Source organism: Pseudophryne corroboree, chromosome 1 (assembly GCF_028390025.1).
Source record: "Pseudophryne corroboree isolate aPseCor3 chromosome 1, aPseCor3.hap2, whole genome shotgun sequence".
Lineage (NCBI taxonomy): Eukaryota > Metazoa > Chordata > Amphibia > Anura > Myobatrachidae > Pseudophryne > Pseudophryne corroboree.
Window position 1 is genome coordinate 50,380,083 of NC_086444.1, and position 22,607 is coordinate 50,402,689.

Here is a 22,607-nt window from a genome sequence, read left to right on the forward strand (position 1 = left end):
GGTAAGTCCTGGATACATTTATGTAATACAGTATGTCAGTAATAGGAATGGGTTCAGGGCATAGGGCCCCCTGGGTTGGTGTGGCCGGGCTGCTTTTACATTATTGTAACACTTAATGTAACACTTTTATGCACTTAAATTGATTTTTACTTATGTAGCACTTTTTAATATCTTAATTACTACTTCTCACATATAAAACACTACTAGCACTCAGCTACTGCTTCTGATTAATGTAACACGTTCTTACACTACTTCTTTCTAAAGTAATGCCTTGCTGCTCACGGGACTTATGCTCTGGACTTGAGTCTTAGGAATGTTGGGGACCAATCTGATGAGGTCACCTGGTCATGGTAGGTGGGTCCATATTTTTGGCCACAATTATGCTAAGAACCTCAATTTTACTCCATATTATATTGCAGAGTTTATTATAATTGTTCTGATTAGTCTCAGCATGGTAGTACCTCTTATTATGTTTAGAATTAGGGTGAAGCTGCAGCAAAGGTCGTAGTTACTCGCTTTGGCACAGCCAGAAAATGTATCCGACGTATCTATGTTTTCTGGAACGCTCTGCGTAGCTGCCCCCAAGCGTTAGCAGCAAGCCAATCGCGTCCTGCATACCACCAGGTATCATTGTGCTTAATCTGCAACTTTATGCTAATTCCTTTGCTACAAAAATGACTAATCCGGAGTGTCAGGACACATAGAGTGACTCAGTATATGGCTACAATGGAAAAAGATGGTAAATTCAGAAATAAGTACAAAAGTCCACAAATCGGTACCCATGGTGGAGCATCTGAGTCTCGCCATGAATCTCTTACCATATGGTGTGAAAATGGCTTGTTGTATGAGAACACATTTGTACTGTATGTCGGCCCGATCATTTGCGGCACGATATTGGCTCATCGTTACCGACCAACATAGTGCAGCAGCCCAGATCAGAGGAACAGTTTCAACTGCTTTTGAAACAATCGTCAGCCCCAGGTGCTGCTTACACACTGTGCAATAATTCAACCAGATAGCTGGGAATTGGCTCTTTGGCCTGATTATTGTCTACATCCAACTTCACTTCAATAAAAATAACAATCTGAAACTGTGGGGTTGGTTGACGATTGGTAAAACGCGTAGAACTTTCCTCAGAATAGTTCACACTTAGAAACCTGATCTACATCCAAAACAGAATTTATTTTGAGCTCTGTCGGAAACATCTGCAGTTGTAGCCCAAAAATTTTCCACCACGAAGACATCATGTGTTCCCCATAACGTTCACATCCTCACCCCACCGTACGATGTCTAGTGGGGGATGTATTATACTGTGTTCTATTCAAACCCTAATTTAAGAATTTTCTACAGGAATAATTAAAATAATATTATAATGAGTGAAATTGCTGTTACCTTAGGAAGAAAAATGTGTCCACACCGAGATATACGGGACCACTCAACGTGTAGAAGTATACCGGCTTCTCCAGTACTCTTGATTTCCATTCAAAAGGATTATCTGTATTACAAACACAAAAACACATAACGGAGACTCCTAATTTTCTCTGAATGTTTAGAACCAGTCATCACGCATTCTGAGTATGGTAGCCAGTGCCAGATGTAGCCTTAGACACCGCAGGATTGTGCCAATGGCTGGCAGAGACTGCACTGCACCTATGTTACATTTGGTTTTCATTCAGCAGCAATAAAAAAAATCCCAAAAACAGAAACTAGGTAAAATCTACCGATGTGAGAAGTACGGCGGCCGAGGCATAACTACAAATCGGTAGGCCCCATAGGAAACTTCGGAAGGGGCCCACAAAGTCTGTAGTGAGGGAGAACCATAGCTTGACGATGCCAGAGTAAAAAATACAGCTGTCACCTTTATCAACTAGGTGAGGATGATGCCTGTTTTGCAAATTAGAATAATGAAATAAAGATTAAGGGGCATATTAATTAATGATTGGATTGTAGAAATTATTGATCGATGGAAGTATTAAAATACACCCACAAGGATAGGGGATCTGATAGCAATCACTTTGCTTTCCGTTTTCCGGGTGCGGTCTGCTGATCGTGCATGCTTGAGTGGTGAGTGACGGAGTAGGACCCTGCAGATCCCTTTCCCGGGACTTTTTGCAGAGTGTAGCCTGCAGACACCAATGGCTAAAGCCATCTTAAGAAGGTATTAGCTACCGGAACCTAGCTCCAGAATGGTTAGCATCGGGGTTGCTTTTGTGGTTGAAAACAGGGGAATGCAGCATACATCTCTGATATCTCCCCATAGATACATTTGGGGGAAACGTATAATATTTGCAGGTACCCTCCCGAAAGCGGGAGTTTTCAGGGGATATCCCAGTCAAGTAATAATTGCTAAATGGTCCCTAGATAAAATACTGAGAGCCACATACCATAATGGGTGTGGTTCATCAAATCGACAGTGTCTAGGTCGACAATGTTTAGGTCGACCACTATAGGTCGACAGTCACTAGGTCGACATGGATGGAAGGTCGACAGGGTTTCTAGGTCGACATGTGCTAGGTCGACAGGTCTAAAGGTCGACATGAGGATTTTTTTTTTGTGTGTGTCGTTTTCTTTGTAGAGTGACCGGGATCCCAAATTAGTGCACCGCGTCCCCTCGCATGGTGCCTTCGCTCCGCTACCGCTTCGCTCGGCACACTTTACCGTTCCAATCGTAGTCCACGTGGATCGTTAAGTATGAAAAAAATCAAAAAAAGAAAAAAAATGTGAAAAACTCATGTCGACCTTTAGACCTGTCGACCTAGAAACCCTGTCGACCTTCCATCCATGTCGACCTAGTGACTGTCGACCTATAGTGGTCGACCTAAACATTGTCGACCTAGATACTGTCGATCTTCAGACCGGATCCCACCTTAATACATGTGTAACTTGAAATACACACATTAGTTTGTTTTGCAGATGCAATTTTACTTTTACACCCTGGCTACAAAATTGCTTGATAATGACTAATTATTAAAAAAAACAAAAAAAAAACCTACAATTTTATGCCAAAAGAGCTATAATGATGGCAAATAAATGTGACAGGTACTTTATCGCAGTAATGCAAAAATCCCACAACGTTCTATGGCAGGCATGTCCAAACTGCGGCCCTCCAGCTATTGAGAAACTACACATCCCAGCATGCTCTGACACAGCTTTAGCATTCTCTGACAGCAAAACTGTGTCAGGGCATGCTGGGATATGTAGTTTCACAACAGCTGGAGGGCCGCAGTTTGGACATGCCTGTTCTACGGTCTCTACAGACCCCTCTGTGTCCCTGATATGCCATGAGGGTCAGGGCTGCTTTTTTTTTCTTCTTGTAAATCATCGGTACATACGTTTGGGCCGCAAAATTAAAAAGGACAATTAGGCCTATTGAAGAGAGTGTGAGAATTGGACGTTAGCGGTTGTCCTTACACACAACATATGAACATAGATTGAGATTTACATTCAACAAACACAGAAAATGCAAACATGCTAGTTGGGCTGGGTCAGGGCCACAAAGAGGGAGCAATTACCTCTATTATTGTTTCACATCGTCATCTTCCCCATTTCATTTGATACACTGCTGCCTAGGGCACTTTGGTTATGCCAGTTCTCATTAATGACTTCCTTAATGTGGACTGGAGCTCAGGTCTTAGATGAGCCCTGACTGTTCGTGGACAGGGGTGCTTAATATTGGCCTCAAGTCCTACCTAAACCTCATGTTTTGAAGATATACCATAGTTATGGATGCACAGGTGGATTATATCGTACTGAATCCATTACTGGAATAGTTCAGTTGAGAAAAAGTATCCCAGCCAATGAGAAGTCACAGTCTCTCATGGCTAGTTTTGATAATCCCCAGATCAATACCACAATCAGGAAAAATCCTTGTATGGAATCTAATTTACCACTGCTGTTAGCAAGGTAATTTATTTATGCTACTCAGCCTACAATTTGTGTGCTGGAGTTTTGTAGAAATATGGAAGTGTTCAGTGGGAAACATAATGGTGTTCTGAATAAACAACATTGTTATCTTAGGAGACGTAATAAGGTACAAGTCACTGTCTCAAACAGAGTTTAGGTCCCCAGCTGTTGTGGACGTACAAGGTCTACAATGATCTGTCAGGCAAAAATCTATATATAACATATATCGGCACACCTACCAATATTAAACACACTGGCTAACTGACTGGTATGTCCCGAAATGATCCACAGTAGGCTGAGCACGCGGATTCCGTTCAGAGTAGGATATTCCTGTTGGGCGGTGAAAGTCATCACAGCTGGGAGGGTCTCCTGTATGGCAAAAGTCTTCATAACACGATCTATGCAGACTTCAAACAAACACGTTGTCAGCAATTATACTGTTCAAGTAATAGTTGAATTTGATCTTATTATATTATTATTGTTTTACTTTAATACAGTAAGCATCTCCTTTTCAAGTATAGTGAACTGTTTAAAGACAGCAAATAAGTCAGTGCTATAGTGCTATACCTACTGGGTATTTAGGACCTAATTCAGAAATGTATATAAATGGCATCATAGCTGCGGATTTTTATGTGCAAAAGGTATGCAAATGTTGCAGCCATCGGGATTTGTATATAGATGTTCACTGGAGGCATCGTAGATACACTGCTTGTGTACCATTGGTCAAACATCGACCATCTGAATAACCCTAAGGTTGCACAGCGTGGCAGCTGGTAGTAAGATGCCGGAGCCAATGTAACCGCACACGGGATCATAGTTGCAAGCTATGACACGCCCCAGAGACGGTCGCGACACGCCTGCGTTTGAGTTGCCTCTCTCCTGATACCGCCTGCAAACGGTCCCTTACTGTCAATCACTCTGCTAATAAATCCCCTCTGCAACCGCCATCGTTAGGCCATCGGCGGTACATGACTAGTGCGACTTATACATATGCACAGTGGCATAAAGTTTCCCCACTGAGTACAACATGGCTTACAGTACATCTCTGAATCAGACCCAGAGAACATAACAGGATGTTGTCGAGACATGATCCCACCTATGGCCCTTATTCCGAGTTGTTCGCTCGCAAGCTGCTTTTAGCAGCATTGCTCACGCTAAGCCGCCGCCTACTGGAAGTGAATCTTAGCATAGCAGAATTGCGAATAGAAATTTCTTTGCAGTTTCTGAGTAGCTCCAGACTTACTCCTACACTGCGATCAGTTCAGTCAGTTTCGTTCCTGGTTTGACGTCACAAACACACCCAGCGTTCGCCCAGACACTCCCCCGTTTCTCCAGACACTCCCGCGTTTTTCCCAGAAACGGCAGCGTTTTTTCGCGCACACCCATAAAACGGCCAGTTTCCGCCCAGAAACACCCACTTCCTGTCAATCACACTACGATCACCCGAACGATGGAAAATCTTCGTTAGGCCGTGAGTAAAATAACAAACTTTTGTGCACATTTACTTGGCGCAGACGCACTGCGAACATTGCGCATGCGCAGTTTGCGACTAATCGCTCCGATGCAAAGAAAAATAACGAGCGAACAACTCGGAATGAGGGCCTATAGACAAACTATTTCACCCTTATTAGGGCTCCTCAGTGTAAGCGCATACTGCTCAGCATGTGAGATGCTATAGATCTAGAATCTCTGTGTATGTAAATGCTCCCACATAGCGAGCATGGAAATTAATGCGTATATTGGCTGTATACAGAGTTGTACACATCAGTGTGCACTTGCTACATAGACGTGCCTGGTGGGCAAGATATGAACACAACCGGAGCAGCCAGGCAGTACTCTCTGCCAGCTTCTCATCCGCCCAGGCACAACAGTACAGTGGGCGGCCCCAGTGGCACACTTATTGGTGGATGCAGGAGAGTAGACAGTCACACGGATCGCCAGTAATGAATGTGGGGGTGGGGGCTTAAAAGGGGGCATATCCACTCCCCCAAAAATCATAGAGTTGTAAAAATTAATAATTGCAAATGTCCTGCAGGGGGCACCATTCTAAAGCGGGGGTGGGGGCATAAGGGGGGGGGGGGCTCTTGGCTGGTGCTATTATAGTGATATTGGGAAGATAGCGCCTGTGCACTAGAGAGCGAAGACTCTGGCACAGTGCTTTCAATGTGCGGGCGGCATCTTCCCGAAGATATCACTGGGAAGATGGTTCCGGCCTGTAAAGGTATACTCGGGAGAGAGAGGGGCGGGCAGCGGACCCGGGCCCCTCCAGCAGCCTGGGCATGGGCAATTAGTACCAACTCCCCCCCCCCCCCCTCCCAGCGCCACTGGGTGGATGGCACTGGCCATTCCGCAATATGAGCTCTCCACCAATCAGAGTGCAGGATGCTGTCACATGTGTGCCGAGAGACAGCGAGAGACCCCAGTGGGTGTCAGTAATTCAATTGGGTGACCCCAAAAGGGGGGCTGGTTTTTACACCACCAGAGATTAGGGAGAGGTGGACTCTTTTTTAAACTGCCCCCTCCCAAATGAAAACACCATATCTGCCATTGCCAAAATGTGAATGAGATAAATTGGCCTAGGTCTTGACTGCCACCAGAACCCAGCTTTGTGCCTCTTACCCCCCCCCCCCTCCCTCCCCACTGTGCCCCTTTTTGTTACCAAGTGAGGGTAAGAAAACAACAGTAGGTCATATCACATTCTTCTGGCTATATTATATTATGTTGACATTAATAATGTTGACATGAGAATGCCAACAGGGTCATCCTGTTGAAATTGACCATGTTGGACACTGATGAAGTGTTGACATGGTCAGAATGTCAACAGTGTGGTTTTAATGTCCAGTATGTCTGTCCCTAACACATAACTGTAACCCTTAAACCTAAGCCTAAACCTTAATTGTAATGTGGACATTTTCCAGGTGTCGACATTTAAGATGTTGAAATTTTAATCATGTTGATATCATAAATGTCAACATCATCACCATCCACAATCTGTTTCCCCATATGCCGACTTACATGTGATATCTCTAATGCTAAGCCACTTTTCACATCTGTTAGGCCTGAAGTTTCTTAATAACCTCTTCTCTTAAGATCCTTCTTACTGTACTACTGAGGATATAGGGGTTTATGGGGTCTGTTTATGAAGCAGTGAAAAGAGTGGAGAAGTGAGCCAGTGGAGAAGTTGCCCATGGCAACCAATCAGTGTTGAGGTAACATTTATAAAGTGCATTCCATAAAATTATACGTAGCAGCCGATTGGTTGCCATGGGCAACTTCTCCACTGGCTCCCTTCTCCAAACGTTTCACTGCTTCATGAATAGACCCTTATCTACTGAGCCTTGGAGATAGAGTGGACGGAGAAAAAGCACCAACCAATCAGCTCCTGACATTTTTTTCAAACCCAGCCTGTAACATGGCCCGTTAGGAGCTGATTGGCTGGTACTTTATCTTTGTCCACTTTATCTCTCTCCAAAGCTTACTACGTAGACCCCATAGTCTATAGTCTACACATTGTAGCTTTAAATGTCACAAAATAGTAAAAGTGCCTGTTCTGTAAATACCAGCAGGCAATCTCCTGCGCAAATTGGATGATTCTGTGTGGAACAGCAACAAGCGGATACAGTCATCTCTATACATTACTTTGCGTCTTCTCATTTCTGTAGCCCTCGTCCGGTGGAGAATTGGATTTCACTGCAGGCTGCTCCTCAGCTCTCTGCGTCTTATGTGACAGGATGGGCTCGCACTGCGCAAATGATGATGAGGCTTTGACACTGAGAACCGCGGTGTAAATGGACCCAATTACCGGCAGGATGAGTAACAGGCCGCTGAGGCACCTGCCGGATACAAAGGGCGTTGGGTTATAGTTACGGCTATACAGCTGGAGATTACAAAACACCACTGCCAGCAGTAATGGGCACTGAGGTCATACTCACAGACAGACAATGGCAAACGAGTCAGCAGGAAACAGACCACGGGAGCAGACCGTCTCCGCCACCGTCACACCGGTTCCATTCTGGATTACAAAATTAGGTAGAGAGGCCAGGAACGATGCTCCCCGATTTTGAAATAGATCTTTCGAAATAAAGATTTATTGTTACCATTATTAGCATTTATGAAGCTCCATCGTTTCTCAATTATGGGAGGAGATGTATCAAGCCTTGGAGAGAGATAAAGTGGAGCGAGATAAACTGCCAATCTATCAGCGTCTGTCATTTTACAGGCTGTGGGTGGGATGTACAGTACTAAAGCTGAAAATGCATTCTCATATGTACCAAGCTCCGGGATGGGATACATTCTGGAGCTTGGACCCAGTAAGCATCACCTTCTGTAGATGGTGTTGCCTAATAGAAGCCGACGGACCTCTGTTCACATTGGGCCTAATTCTGAGTTGATCGCAGCAACAAATTTGTTAGCAGTTGGGCAGGTGGGGCAGGTGTAACATGTGCAGAGAGAGTTAGATTTGGGTGGGGTGTGTTCAAACTGAAATCTAAATTGCAGTGTAAAAATAAAGCAGCCAGTATTTACCCTGCACAGAAACAATATGCCCACCCAAATCTAACTCTCTCTGCACATGTTATATCTGCCCCCCCCCTGCAGTGCACATGGTTTTGCCCAACTGCTAACAACCTTGCTGCTGTGATCAACTCAGAATTACCCCCTATATGCACTGAGAGGGATCTAATCAGAGCCCTCCCAGTGTATCCTGCCGCATGCACATCATTCTATGAATGCACAGAGGGAGTCCCGGGTCATATACCTGGAAGTCTTGTATCCCAAAGGACAGTTTTTATCGGGAGTGCTGACCTTTGCAATTGTCTAGGTACATACCTGCATTATTAACACAGGTATGTACCCGATAAGTCGTGCAATGTATTCTAAATGCGATGTATAGTACATCCCAGTATAAAAATTGACAGGAGCTGATTGGTACTTTATCTCTCTCCAAGGCCTGATACATCTTCCCCATGGCCAATTAGGGAAGCTCATGTAACATATAATAACATAATGAAACAGGTAAAAGGATCTATTTACTAAGCCTTGGACAGAGATAAAGTACCAGCCAATCAGCTCCTAACTGCCATGTTATAGCCTAAGTTCGAAAAATGACAGGAGCTGGTTGGTTGGTTGGTTGGTACTGTATCTCCGTCCACTTTCTCTCCATTCAAGGCTTAGTAAATAGACCCCAAAGAGTAGAACTGCTTAGAGGAAGTCCACTGCTCATATCAAGGTCTCCCCCCCCATTCTGTATCTCCCTGATACATTTCTCTAAGGGGGAGATGTAGAAAACATTACATATAGTAACGTAGTATCTAAGGTTGAAAAAAGACAATTAGTCCATCGAGTTCAACCTATTTGTGGTCTCCTATGCAGTATTAATTTTGGACTAATTTTGTCTGATGCTGAAGCCGTTGTGTTTTATTCCTCTTTATTTTTTAATAACTATAGTGCGTGACTACGCACCATAACCCTGGATACCCTTATCCATTAGGAATTTATCTACCCATTCTTAAAGGTGTTGACTGAGTCCGCCATAACTACTCTCTCAGGCAAGGAATTCCAAACACGTATTGTCCTTACCGTGAAAAAAACTTTTCTGCACTTTGTTCGGAATCTCCTCTCCTCTAACCTAAGCAAATGACCACGTGTCCTCTGTGCTGATCTTACCAAAAAGTTAAAACAGGTCCCATGCAAGCTCTGTGTATTGCCCCTTTATATATTTATAAATGTTGATCATGTCCCCTCTTAGTCTCCTCTTTTCAAGTGTAAACATGCCTAGCCTTGCAAGCCTTTCCTCGTATTCCAGCGTTTCCATGCCCTTAATTAGTTTGGTCGCCTGCCTCTGCACCTTTTCTAGCTCCAGGATATCCTTTTTGTAGTATGGTGCCCAAAATTGGACACAGTATTCAAGATGTGGCCTCACTAGTAATTTATATAATGGGAGTATAACACTGTCATCCCTTGCGTCAATTCCCTGTTTTATGCATGCTAATATCTTATTAGCCTTCTTTGCTGCAATCCAACTTTGGGTACTGCTGCTTAGTTTGCTATCTACGTGAACCCCTAAGTCTTTTTCCAGTACAGAATCCCCTAATATTACCCCATTTAGTATGTAGGGGGTGGTCTTCTGTATACCAGCGGTCGGGCTCCCGGCGCTCAGTATACCGGCGCCGGGAGCCCGACCGCCGGCATACCGACACTTATTTTCCCTCGTGGGGGTCCACGACCCCCATAGAGGGAGAATAAAATAGTGTGGCGCGCGTAGCGCGCCACCGTGCCCGTAGCGTGGCGAGCGCAGCGAGCCCGCAAGGGGCTCATTTGCGCTCGCCACACTGTCGGTCAGCCGGCGGTCGGGCTCCCGGCGCCGGTATGCTGGGCGCCGGGAGCCCGACCGCCGGCCAGCCGTAGTGAACCCGTATGTAGGTGTTATTTTTGTTCTTGCTACCACAGTGCATTACCTTACACTTGTCTGTATTGATCCTCATTCCCCATTTTGCTGCCCATGCTTCCAGTTTAAATAAGTCGTTCTGTAGAGTCTTAGCATCTCCCTCCATATTTATAACCTTACACAGTTTGGTATCGTCTGCAAAAATTGGCACCATGCTCTCTAGACCTACTGCTAGATCATTTATGAAAATGCAATGTATCTTACCCATTGAGGCTAGCGATGTAATATCCCGGTTGTTGCAAGAATCTGGAACACATATCCCAACCACAAACTGAATTCCTTCCTTTAAAATAATTACAGGGGTGAAAAAAAACAAAAACAATTACGACTTCCGGAACAAAAAGGGTAAAATGTTCAAATAAGAAATGTTTGGGAAACGTGGAATCCAGTAGATAACTTCTGCCTGGCTGCCATCAAATGGCTATCTCCACTGTAGTATGTGGTGGGCCGCTGTGACAGTGGGCTGGAATGACCATACCAGTGGCAGTTGCAGAGCTGGGGCTGAAGCACGGTCCAAAATTCAAATAGGGGAGCCACACCAACTGCCAGTGAGTCTCGGCCGGTGAGGTTTGGCAGCTTTGGAGTGGCAGTTGGTGCGACTACCACATTGAATATTGGACTGCGCTGCAGACCCACCTCTGGAGCAACCACTGGATCCTACTGAATAATAATCATCAGGACAGGATAATTAATCATGCTGTAACTGGGTCATAATATGATTAAACTCGTCGGACCTGTTCCACGTGCAGTTTACAGTATTCTCCTTGAAACCTCAGTTGAGGAGCTTGCACTGACAGACATTCACTGTACGATCCAAGCCGGTCCACGTTCCCATTCACTATGCCACTCGCTGGTTTTCCTAAGGCATCGTACACTGCAAAAGATCGTATTCCAGATATCTCATCAATTGATACTGTGCAAATGCCGTGTGCTGCTGACAGAAGCCAAATCTTTGGCAGAAATGTAATATGGAACAATAGTCTAACACTGAAGCCATTGGTGACGTTAAGTAATCATTTTGCGCCCACTTCTGATATATATACATATAGATATATATATCTATATATATATATATGTATATATATATATATATATATATAAAAATAATAATGCAAAAGCCCTCACTCACTCACTCACTCACTCACTCACTCACTCACTCACTCACTCAGTCATCACTAATTCTCTTACTTCCCGATATGTTAGGAGGATGAAATGTAACATAGATATTCTGCAGGTGGGAAATAGGAAAACGACATAATTAGAATTTTAATAAACCGCCCCTAAGAGGATGAAAAGGGGGTTGACTTGATGATGTCATCACGCGTGGCTTGCGTTGCGTGAACGATAACACTTTTTACCGTATCTGCTACTGGTGCTCCTCGGGTAACACCAAGAACCATGGATTAATATTTACTTACATTAACACATCTCATATTTACATATCTATAGATTTACCAAATTATTAACACTCATTTATATTTATAATCATGAAAATCAGAAACTCCCGTGTGAAGAATGGGTAGAACAGCTAGTTCCTAATATTTCTGTAACGTGCAAGCAAGCTTACAGTCATAGAAATAGCCAATATAAAACCTGTGCCCTGATGTTAATCTCCCGGAGAGGTGATTTGAAATATCGGCAAGTATGATTCAGAGTTAGCAAACCAAAAAAGCACACTTATGGGTAAAGCCATGCAGCACAGCAGGTGGGGCAAATGTAACATGTGCAGAGACTGAGAGTTACATTTGGGTGGGGTGTGTTCAAACTGAAATCTAAATTGCAGTGTAAAATAAAGCAGCCCATATTTACCCTGCACAGAAACAAAATAACCCACCCAAATCTAACTGTCTCTGTACGCCCCCTCCCCAACCCTATTTGAAGCCACGTCTTCCCCTGGGATCCAGCATCGTGACAGATGTTCGCAGATGGCCAGCTGGAGCTTACTCAGCTGACCAAAGGAAGCGGGGGCTGTGAGGCCAGGATGTTCTGGGAACGCAGGCCAACACCCGTCCCCAGTGTCGGACTGGGGCATGAAGGGCCCACCGGGGTAATGCTGTTGTAGGGGCCCAAGCTTATGGGTGAGGCCAGGCTGCAGTGGGGGTGTGGCCAGCCACCACAGAGGTTTGGCTAACCATTATAGAGTACATGTTCTGTGCTCCTTGCATGGCCGGTTCTTGCCCTTGTGGCGCCCCGGACAAAATGTTAGGGGCGTGGCTTAATATGGGGGCGTAGTCAGTTACGCCCCCATTTGTAGCACCTCTGAAAGAAAGAAAAATTATACTTACATCCCCGCTCCTGATTCCAGACCGCTGCAGACCTTCGCCGGCGCCGCTCCTCTCCTCGGATGCATAGACACTAGAGGTCAATTATGACCCCTAGCGTCTGTGCCACAATGCTGTGCGGTGTGCGACGACGTCATCGCGCACCGCACAGCAAAGGTCCTCTCCACGAAGGGAAACTAGACGCCTAGCGTCTGGTTCCCTTCACAGCGGGGGACCAGCGGGGGGGGGGGGCACAGTGGCGGATCCTGCCATGGTGCGGCGCCCTCCGGAAGGCGGCACCCCGGGCAAAAGTCCTGCTTGCCCGTGGCAAGATCCGCTACTGGCTCCTTGGTAACTATATAATAAACCATATTCTTGTGAAGTATAATGTATTGTAAACATATGTATAATGCATAATTCAAGTGCACTAGGATAGAGTCAGGCAGTGGGGCCCACTGGTGGTTTCCCCTGTTCCCCTGTGGGCCAGTACGACCCTGCCCGTCCCCTGCCAACACCCTTATGCCGCTGCCTGTCAATCAGACAGTGGCAGAGGGGAAGTGCGGTCGAGATCACAAGGCCCTTGCGCAGCCGCAAATCCACGATAATCGGGAATCTGCACCAAACACAGAATCAGACCCTTAATTAGTACTTAAATCAATTTAATTTAATCATCTGGACTCATGCATTGATATCCTTAAAACCTGGAGTGTAATAATGTCAGAGTTCTGGAATCTTTAACCTTAAAACCTGTAGAGTTGGGAGGAGGAGGGGGCAACAAAGTTTGGGAACTACTAGTTTATAGGACGATATAATATGTACAGTACAGGGGGAGAGCAGCAGCTAAGCAGCAGCAGTGGCTGAAAGTAACGGTATCAAAACAGAATAACATTCTAGTAAGTGCAAAGAAGAAATTTTTTTTGTTTCATTGTAGGTTTTAATTAACATAAACTATTAATTGTTTGCTGTATGATTTATTTATTTTTTGTTCCCAGTAGGATTTAAGTTTATTCATAAAAAAAACAGCAGAACAAGCATTACTGCCTCACAGCACCGAGGTCATGGGTTTGATTTCCACCACGGCCCTATCTGTGTAGAGTTTGTATATTCTCCCCATGCTTGAGTGGGTTTCCTCCGGGTACTCCAGTTTTCTCCCACAATCCAAAAATATACTGTTAGGTTAATTGGCTCCTGACAAATGTACATGGGCAGATTAGATGGGCCAAGTAATTCTTATCTGTCGTCATAGTCTATGTTTAAAAATGGTAATGATCATTTGTAAGATAAAAATGTGTGTACTTTGTGGAGTAGGGGATACAAATATATGGTACTGGTGATAAAAATATAACTAATAAGAGCTGCTGTATATGCAAGTCCAATAGTCAGCCGGGGCGGGGGGCTCCAACATTTATCTTGCTTCCGGGCAACTGGGATGAAGTTACGTCCATGAGGTCATCTTCCCAGTGATAGTCAGGAAGATAACGCAAGACCACAAGAGTACATAGCTAAAGGACCTGGTGGAACCCAGGGGGCCTGCTTCTCAACTGCCTGAGGTATGTACTGTGTTGCCATATAGACCATTACATAACAATATAATTTAGTAGGTACCAAAGTTAGAACAAATTATGTAAATTAAATAATATGATTTATTACCCAATGTGATTTTAACCAGTTAAGAGTGTGTGTATATATATATTATTGTAAGGTATAACTTAAATAGGTTTGAATGTATTAGTCTTATGTTTTGAGAATTTAGTAGCATGTATTTCTGTGTGTTTTACTGCAAGATTATGGGTCATTATGTAAGAGACAGGTTTTCTCTGTGTAAGCCATATAGCCAGAATACACAATACATTGAGCATTACACAAATTCATCCCTTCCATGCCATTATTCATATCTGTATTAATCAAAGGATTAACGTCTGATCTGCGCTATACCAAGTACAATTAAATCAAAGTTTACATGATATGTAGATATATGTATACTGTATACTTGATTCACACACAGCAAATAAATGATTATAACTTGGTGGATAAAGTCAATAGGTCACCTAGCTCAGGTCTCATAATATGCAAACAGTTACTGGTATGAACAGGGTGCATTGGAATTCACAATCAAAGATCTTCATACCTTTAGAGAGTACATCAACCAGCTGGCCTATTGTCCAGTTATACTGCTGGCCAGAGGCAATGATAATATAGGATCAAACGCACTATAAACAGGTCACAATCATTTATGCTAACACCCTAGGGCCTAGGCGAAATAGATCGTTTACACATCCATACAAAGGTAGATCTCTGATGGATAAAGGAATACCAAACTTTATGATCCCAAAATTCTCTACATGCTCACCACCGTGGGACGGAGTTAGCAGAGAACGTTTTATTACACTTTGGAATCTGTCAAAACCTATAATTATGTACTCCATTGGAAACTGTGGGCATATACTAGTTTTGAATTGGTAGAATATAGGATATAAGGGGCAGTCTGATAGATAGAGAGTTAGAAGGAGAGGAGGAAGGAACAAAGTCCAGAGGGAGTCAGGATCCTAAGACGGTAGCTATGAATTATGCCCTCACATATTCTTGCAAGTGTATAGTATGTGTATTAATTGTTTAAGTTTGTAAAACTGTTTGTGTTTTATGTATGTACCATGGTTAAGGAAGTTTAGATAAATTATAAGATTTATTATCATTGTGTTATCTTATCTTGTAATTTGTATCACCTATAATAAATGTACTAGACAAAATAGAGCTGGTATTCCAAGTCTTGAACTCATTTTCGGAATCACTAAAGTTATACATGAAATCTGCATATATTATATAAGGCTCTGCAAGTTGGGACAACTGACTTGTAGTCAAAGTATAGTACTTATATGTTCAATGAGCCAGGATTATATATCTCTGTAAAGTATATTTAGGCTTTGCCTGGAAATATTTCCTGGACAGTAGAGATATAGCTCCTTTAATCTGAGCCAATCACAGGTATGAAAATAGGAACGTCCACGCATTACATATTGTGTGATTGGACCAGTACTAAACATCACCCCTTTTGTTATGAGCCCACCTATTTGTAAGCCTATTATAATATATTTGCAGATATAAAATACATAAACCATTATATCAATATATGATATAATAAATATATGTTATATAAGATTCCATAAATCAACATTGGCGACCACGGAAGGGACTTGGAATTATTCAGTATCAATTTTGACTAAATACAATATTTAGGGGCAGCGCAAGGGCTATAAGCCCGCTGGGCAAAATACAAGATCACAGTGGAATAAGTTGCAAATGACTAGAGAATTTTATTTTCTAAAAAAGGCCTAAAGTAAGAAATTAAAAAACACGGGTGTTAGAGTTTAACTTATCAGGCTAGCGAACAGATAAGGGAGGATACCACGTGCAAAATATAGGAAATATTGTTCCCAAATACTAAAAGTTTGTAATTCTCAGTGATAGAATACATATAACGAAAGGGAATAAATCTGTAAAATGGCTACAATGTCAAATATAGACAGCATTGTAGTGAAATACATCACAAAGCAAAAGTGTACAGACTTTGCTTGTGATGCCAAATTAAAAGAAAACCCATGGAGCTATGTCCAGGGTTTGTTTGATGATGAAATTAAATCATCAAAGAAAAGGAAACAGAAAGGAATAGCCATTGCAGGCTTGTATGCAGCCTGTTTGGCTATGGATGCTAAATTAAGCAGTTTAGCTAAAACCCTACAAAAATGTAGAGAAGAATCTAATTTAAAAGAAACAGAAAGCAAGGAAAAAATAGATCAGCTAAATATCCAAATTAAAACTTTAACAACACTTAATGACATGGGTAAAATCTCCCAGGATGAAGTGTTACAGAAACATAAAAATGCTCAGAGGGAATCCACAGAATGTAGGAGAGCTCTAACAGAGGTTACAACAGAGAGAGATGAGATAATAAGTGCATATAAAGTTATGCAGGGACAGCTCACAGAATGTATGAAAGGGAAAGCAATTGACCATACCCCTTGTGTGGACAGGGAGATGCAGCTTATGCAAGAGATATCTGTTCTGAAAGGACATATTGCTGCAAACATTAGGATAGGAACTGCAGCCACTGCCCCATATCCTATCTATGCATATGAAAGAGAACAATGGGACACAAATCATGAGGACAGAGAGGACTGCTGGGGAGAGGGGAATTCTACTGAATCTACCCTCAGGGTACCCATAGCAATGGGAGAGTTTGCAGAATCAGCAGCGAATAGGGAGTGCTCTATATTAATAGGCACAGATAGTAGTGATGAAGAAGTACAGACAGAAATTGAGGCACACAGGGCTCATAAACAGCCAGCATTCCTCACTGAGAGTAGGAACACCCTATTGGGATTCAATAGTGAAGGAGAGGCCATTCACTCAAGGGCCCCTAGTGCCAATCATCCCCCACAACCCATAAAAACACTTATGGGAGTGGCAGATATGATTGGAAAAATGAGTTCAGGAGAACACATCACCTCCCATGCAGCTAATGTCCAGCAGAGGTGTGAACTTCTAGGAATTAGAAATCTCACTGATCAGGTTAAGGTACTGCAATTAACAATTCCATTAGCTGCTTGGAGTGCTTTGACAGATTTGATTAAAGAAGGTAAAGGTACATATGAAGAAACTGTAGAGGAGCTACAAAAGATAATTAACCCTTCAGTAGCAGGCACAATGGTTGCATATGAAATCAAACAGCAAAGTGAGGAGAACCCATTAATATATGCAAACAGATTGTGGGCAGCATATAGTGCAGGAAACAGCAAAAATGACAACAGTCAGAAAAACAGCAAAGATTTCAAAAACTTGTTGGTGCATAACTCGCACCCCACAATTAAAGCTAAGTGTGAACACTTGATAGATACCGTAAAGCATAGCTATGATAAAATAATGGGATTAATGCAGCGGTCCTTTCAAGCAGTACAGGCCAGTAAGCAACGTAAGATGGCAGAAAGGAATGAGAAATGTGTTATAAAGAGGGTTGCAGCATTAGAGTCAGAAGGTAAACCAATGGTGGTTGAAGGGCCCCACATTCCAGGGGAGGTAAACACACCATTTAACCCACGATGGAACACAGGGTCACAAAGGAGAGGGGAAATGTTTAAAGAGAGATCCATTTTTAGAGGTGGAGGTAGAGGATACCAAGGACATTCAAATGATGGAGCTTGGAATAGACACATGGGTTACTCACAACATTTTGGGAACAGAGGAAAGGACACAGAGTTTAAACACCAGGGTCCCACTTACACAGAGCTAAGACACCAGCTACAGGCCATAAAAGAGAAGTATGAGAATTTAGAAAAAGCAAACAAAGTGCAGCAAGCTGACACACAAAAGGAGAAAAATTGACAGTCAGTGGCCCCAAGGATAGTTGCACCAATCACTTTAGATAGGTGCGGGCGCCCTCAAGTCTCGGTTCTGGTCAGGGGCCACCAGCACACAATGTTACTAGACACCGGTGCCGCCATATCAATCCTACATGATGATCAGCCACATCACTCTCCTCTGTCAGCAGGAAAAACAATACATCTCCAAAGCTTTGCAGGGAATAAGGTAGATACAGTGCTGTCAAACCCTCTCCAAATACAAATAGGAGATGTATCTGCAATTCACACATTTGCATTAGCCTCACTGCCAAGTGAAACTAATTTATTAGGGTCTGACTTTATGATCCCTAATGGGTGTATATTGGATCTGACTAACCTTTTACTTCTGCAGAGTTCTCCTAATGTAACACCTGAGGTTGTAATTATACCAGATTCCCATGTAATTGCTGCTGTAAAACCCAATAATGCGAAATATGATGTGCTTAAGGCTAATGTTGATCATCCTGACAAAGATTTGGTATTACCATTACTTGAACAGTTTCAGGATGCTTTTGCTAAACACAAACATGACTGTGGGAAGGTAAACAAGGTGATTGAAGTCAGTGGTCTTGACCCTCCCCCACAGAAGCAGTACAATTTCCCACAGGAGGCCATAAGCTTCATTCAAGAAACAATTGACTCTCTGTTAGAGCAGCGTGTAATCAGACCATGTGTATCCACTAACAATGCGCCAATATGGCCAGTACGGAAACCGGATGGTTCCTGGCGGCTCACAATTGACTACCGCAAACTTAATGGCCTTACGCTTAGCTGCGCACCCACTGTTGCGTCAATGCCAGACATTCTAAAAATGTTAAGCCCAGAGCATAAATGGTTCACAGTTTTAGATATTTCAAATGGGTTTTGGTCTCTGCCTCTATCTGAAGAGTGTCAATACAAATTTGCCTTCACATTTCTGGGAAAGCAATACACGTTTACATGTCTTCCACAGGGCTTCCATAATTCTCCATCATTTTTCCATACTACGATGAGAGAAATTTTAACTGATTTTTCTTCCCACAAGAATTTATTGCAGTATGTAGATGATCTCTTACTAGCAACAGAGACAAAGGAAGAGCATCTTCAGCTACTGGGAGAACTCCTTGGCATCCTCAAAGACGCAGGTTTGAAGTGTAACCCATCTAAAGCTCAGATTTTACGGGAATCTGTTTCCTTCCTGGGGATCAGTGTTACGGCTGATGGGAGAACAATATCGGCAGATAAGGTAAAAACCATCCTTCGTTTACCCCTTCCTGTCAGCATACCTACACTGAGATCCTTCCTGGGGTTGGTAAATTACTCTAGGTCCTTCATTTCTGATTTTTCACAAATATCTGCACCTCTCTATTCTCTCCTCAAAAAGGATATAAAATGGGAATGGACCCCCAGTCACACAAAGGCAGTAGAAACATTAAAAGAAGCACTAGCTAGTGCCCCTGCCCTTGCAAATCCAGACCCACAGTTACCCTTTCACTTAGAGACAGCAGCAACAGAAACAGCCATGTCTGCAGTCCTGTCACAGGAAATACATGCACAGCAAAGGCCCATAGCTTATGCATCAAAGTTACTGACACCAGTGGAATTAAAATACTCTGTGTGTGAAAAACACCTTCTTGCCACATTTTGGGCAGTAAAACAGTTCACATACATGATAGGCCTGAACCCTATCATCTTACATTCCACGCACACACCAACAAGGTTCCTCCTCACAGACAGAATCAAAGATGGGAATGTCTCTAATGCCAGGTTAGCACATTGGGCCCTTTTGTTGCAGGATCGAGATATAACAGTGAAGGCAACTAACAGTCCATCCACCTGTGCATATGGACTAATATACCAGGGACTGACACACACATGTGACTTACTCCCAGCTGACCATTCAAAACATTTGTTTAGAGCAATGCCACAGGAGGCTACAGCCCCTGAACAAACCACCCAGATCTTTACAGATGGTTCATGTTTTTATGTACATGGGTCACCCCATGCAGGTTTTGGTCTGTACATAATGCATCCCCAAACCACACCACAATCTGTTTTTCGATCTTGTGATGTAAAGTCTGCACAGTACGCTGAGCTGGCAGCAGTAGCACATGCCCTTGAATTATTCCAAGACCACAAACATGAAATCGCATTGTACTCGGACTCAGCATGGGTGTGTAATGCCCTTACTGAATTTTTGCCCTTTTGGCAAACTCATCAGTATACCTCATCTGATGGAAGCCCTCTTAAATATGCAGACCTTCTCCAGTACATAGTTTCCCTGGCACAGAGTCTAACACATGTCCCCTGGGTCTGTAAAGTCAAAGGGCATTCACCTGCATCACCACACCATGAACAGAATGAAATGTCTGACCTTTTAGCCAAACAAGGGGCACAAGAGGGGGAGCTGTGGCAGATACCGAAAGCAAGCCCAGAGCCAAAAGTGTGCCCTCTTGTATGTGCAGTGGCAAAAAGGCCAGAGATGATAAATGCACCAGACATTTCAGAGATCCAAATGCAGGACCCTGAAATTAAAGAAATCATACAAAAGTTGAGGAATGAGGAGTTGGACTTGACAGAGGGAAATACATTGGCAAAACACACACCAAATCTAACACTAACAGAGGACAAGGAAATGCTTATCCACAATGGGGAAGATACAACATGGGTAGTCCCAAAAGAGTACAGGAATGAAATGATATATCTTGTACACAACCTCCCCACAGGTGGACACCAGGGTGTAGAAAAGACACAGCAGAGACTAAAAACAATAGGTTGGTGGCCAAATATGGTAAAAGATGTACAGCAATACTGTGACAACTGTGTGGTATGTGCCCAAGTTAACCCAGCACCTAGAAAGATAAATGCTCCACTGAGAATCCAGAGAAGGGAAGGTCCCTGGAATGCCTTACAAATTGATTACATGGGCCCTCTGCCTGCCACAGCTAAAAATAACAAGTACGTGTTGGTTGTGACTGACCTATTTTCAAAATGGGTAGAAATTTTTCCCTCTAAAAGTAACACAGCCCTGAGCACAGCAAAAATTCTGGTTGATCAGATATTCACACGGTGGGGCCTTCCAACATCGGTTGAATCAGACCAAGGTTCACATTTCACAGGTAATGTGATGCAAACATGCCTGGAAATGCTGGGAATAAAACAAAGCTTCCATGTCCCTTTTCATCCTGAATCTTCTGGACAGGTGGAACGTGCCAACAGACAGATCAAAACTATGTTGAGAAAGTTTGTTGGCATAAATGGTAAGAACTGGGATAATTTGCTACCCCTAGTGGCAATGGCAATAAGGGCCACACCTTCATCAGCGACCCGATTGACCCCCTTTGAATTAATGACAGGCAGGCAAATGAGATTGCCAGAGCACCTTTGGATAGATCTACACACCCCTACTATTGATAGACTATCAATGGATCAGTACCTTACAAAACTGCAAAAAGCACTCACAGAGGTTCATCTGTTTGCAGCACAGCAGTTAGGGAAAGCACAGAGAAAAGCAAAGGCTTATTTTGACAAAGGTGTAAGAGAAAATTGTTGGGAAGTTGGAGAAAGGGTCATGTTTCTAGAACTCCGACCCACAGACCATGGTCTGGGCAAGAAATGGAGAGGACCATTTTCAATAGTGGACAGACTGAGTCCCTCAGTATACAAATTAAGAATCAACGATGCAAAGAAAGTGCAGGACAAATGGGTACATGCCAATCAGATTAAACTGTACAAAGGAGAAGGGTCAACTGAGTAGCGCATCTCTCTTTCTTTCTTATAATTTTATTTTGTTTTGTTTTGGTTTTACAGAAAAATGAGAATCCCGACTTTGGTTCTGTCCTTCGTGGTGAGCCTCCAGATCCAGTGTACCAGTGAGGTCAACATTTCAATTAGAGTGGAAGCCAATCCGATTCACTGTAAAGAGGGAGAATCCATCCTCCTTCCAGTGTCAGTACAAGGCACAACAGGGAAACAGGTATCCTGGTGGGGCCCAGCAGACAAAGAAATTAAAGCCTGGGATAATGGAAACGCAGGAAACTCACCACATTACATGGGTAGAATACATGTTTTTCCAAATGGATCACTATTGCTTAGCCATGCAAACCCTACAGACACAGGAACCTGGATATATGGTTTTATCATCCCCATTCCCATGTATGGGAATCCACCCACAGTAAAGAGGACTTATGTTCCTGGGAGCATCACACTGAATGTGTCCCAGAAAAGAGACCCTACTCCCCCAAGTACCACAACAAAGGCTAAATCACTGCCATCTACTAAAACAGCTGAGTGCCCACCAACAAGTGAAGGACCCACAAGTGGCCTTACTGCCACCTCCATTCCTGGTTCCTTGATAAACAATGTACAATATATACATGTACCAGTAGTCCTAAATCTATCAAAATGGAATATGGCAGAATTTGGTTATTGTGTAAATAGTAATGTTTCTTTATTCTATGCTTCATTACTAGTAGATATTGTTGCTTCTCACCAGAGCAGAACTCAAGACCCATACACAGGACAGGCAACCCCTAACCAAAAAGGTATTTTTAGATCCAGGAAATTACAAAGCTTAGATGGGATCATTGGATCCATCCCTGGACTGTTTGGTTCCGGGATGTCAAT

General features: G+C 43.2%; 1 protein-coding gene across 1 annotated transcript in view; it reads right to left on the bottom strand.

The window, feature by feature from the left end:
- Positions 1–22,607, bottom strand: part of LOC135055182 (O-acyltransferase like protein-like) — an 84,591-nt gene that overhangs the window by 48,286 nt on the left and 13,698 nt on the right. Inside the window, exons 2-4 of the mRNA XM_063958956.1 lie at positions 7,836–7,974; positions 7,543–7,736; positions 1,393–1,495 (exon numbers count right to left, since the gene is read on the bottom strand). Coding sequence (XP_063815026.1) covers positions 1,393–1,495; positions 7,543–7,736; positions 7,836–7,974 — 436 coding nt within the window. The remainder of the gene's footprint in view (positions 1–1,392; positions 1,496–7,542; positions 7,737–7,835; positions 7,975–22,607) is intronic.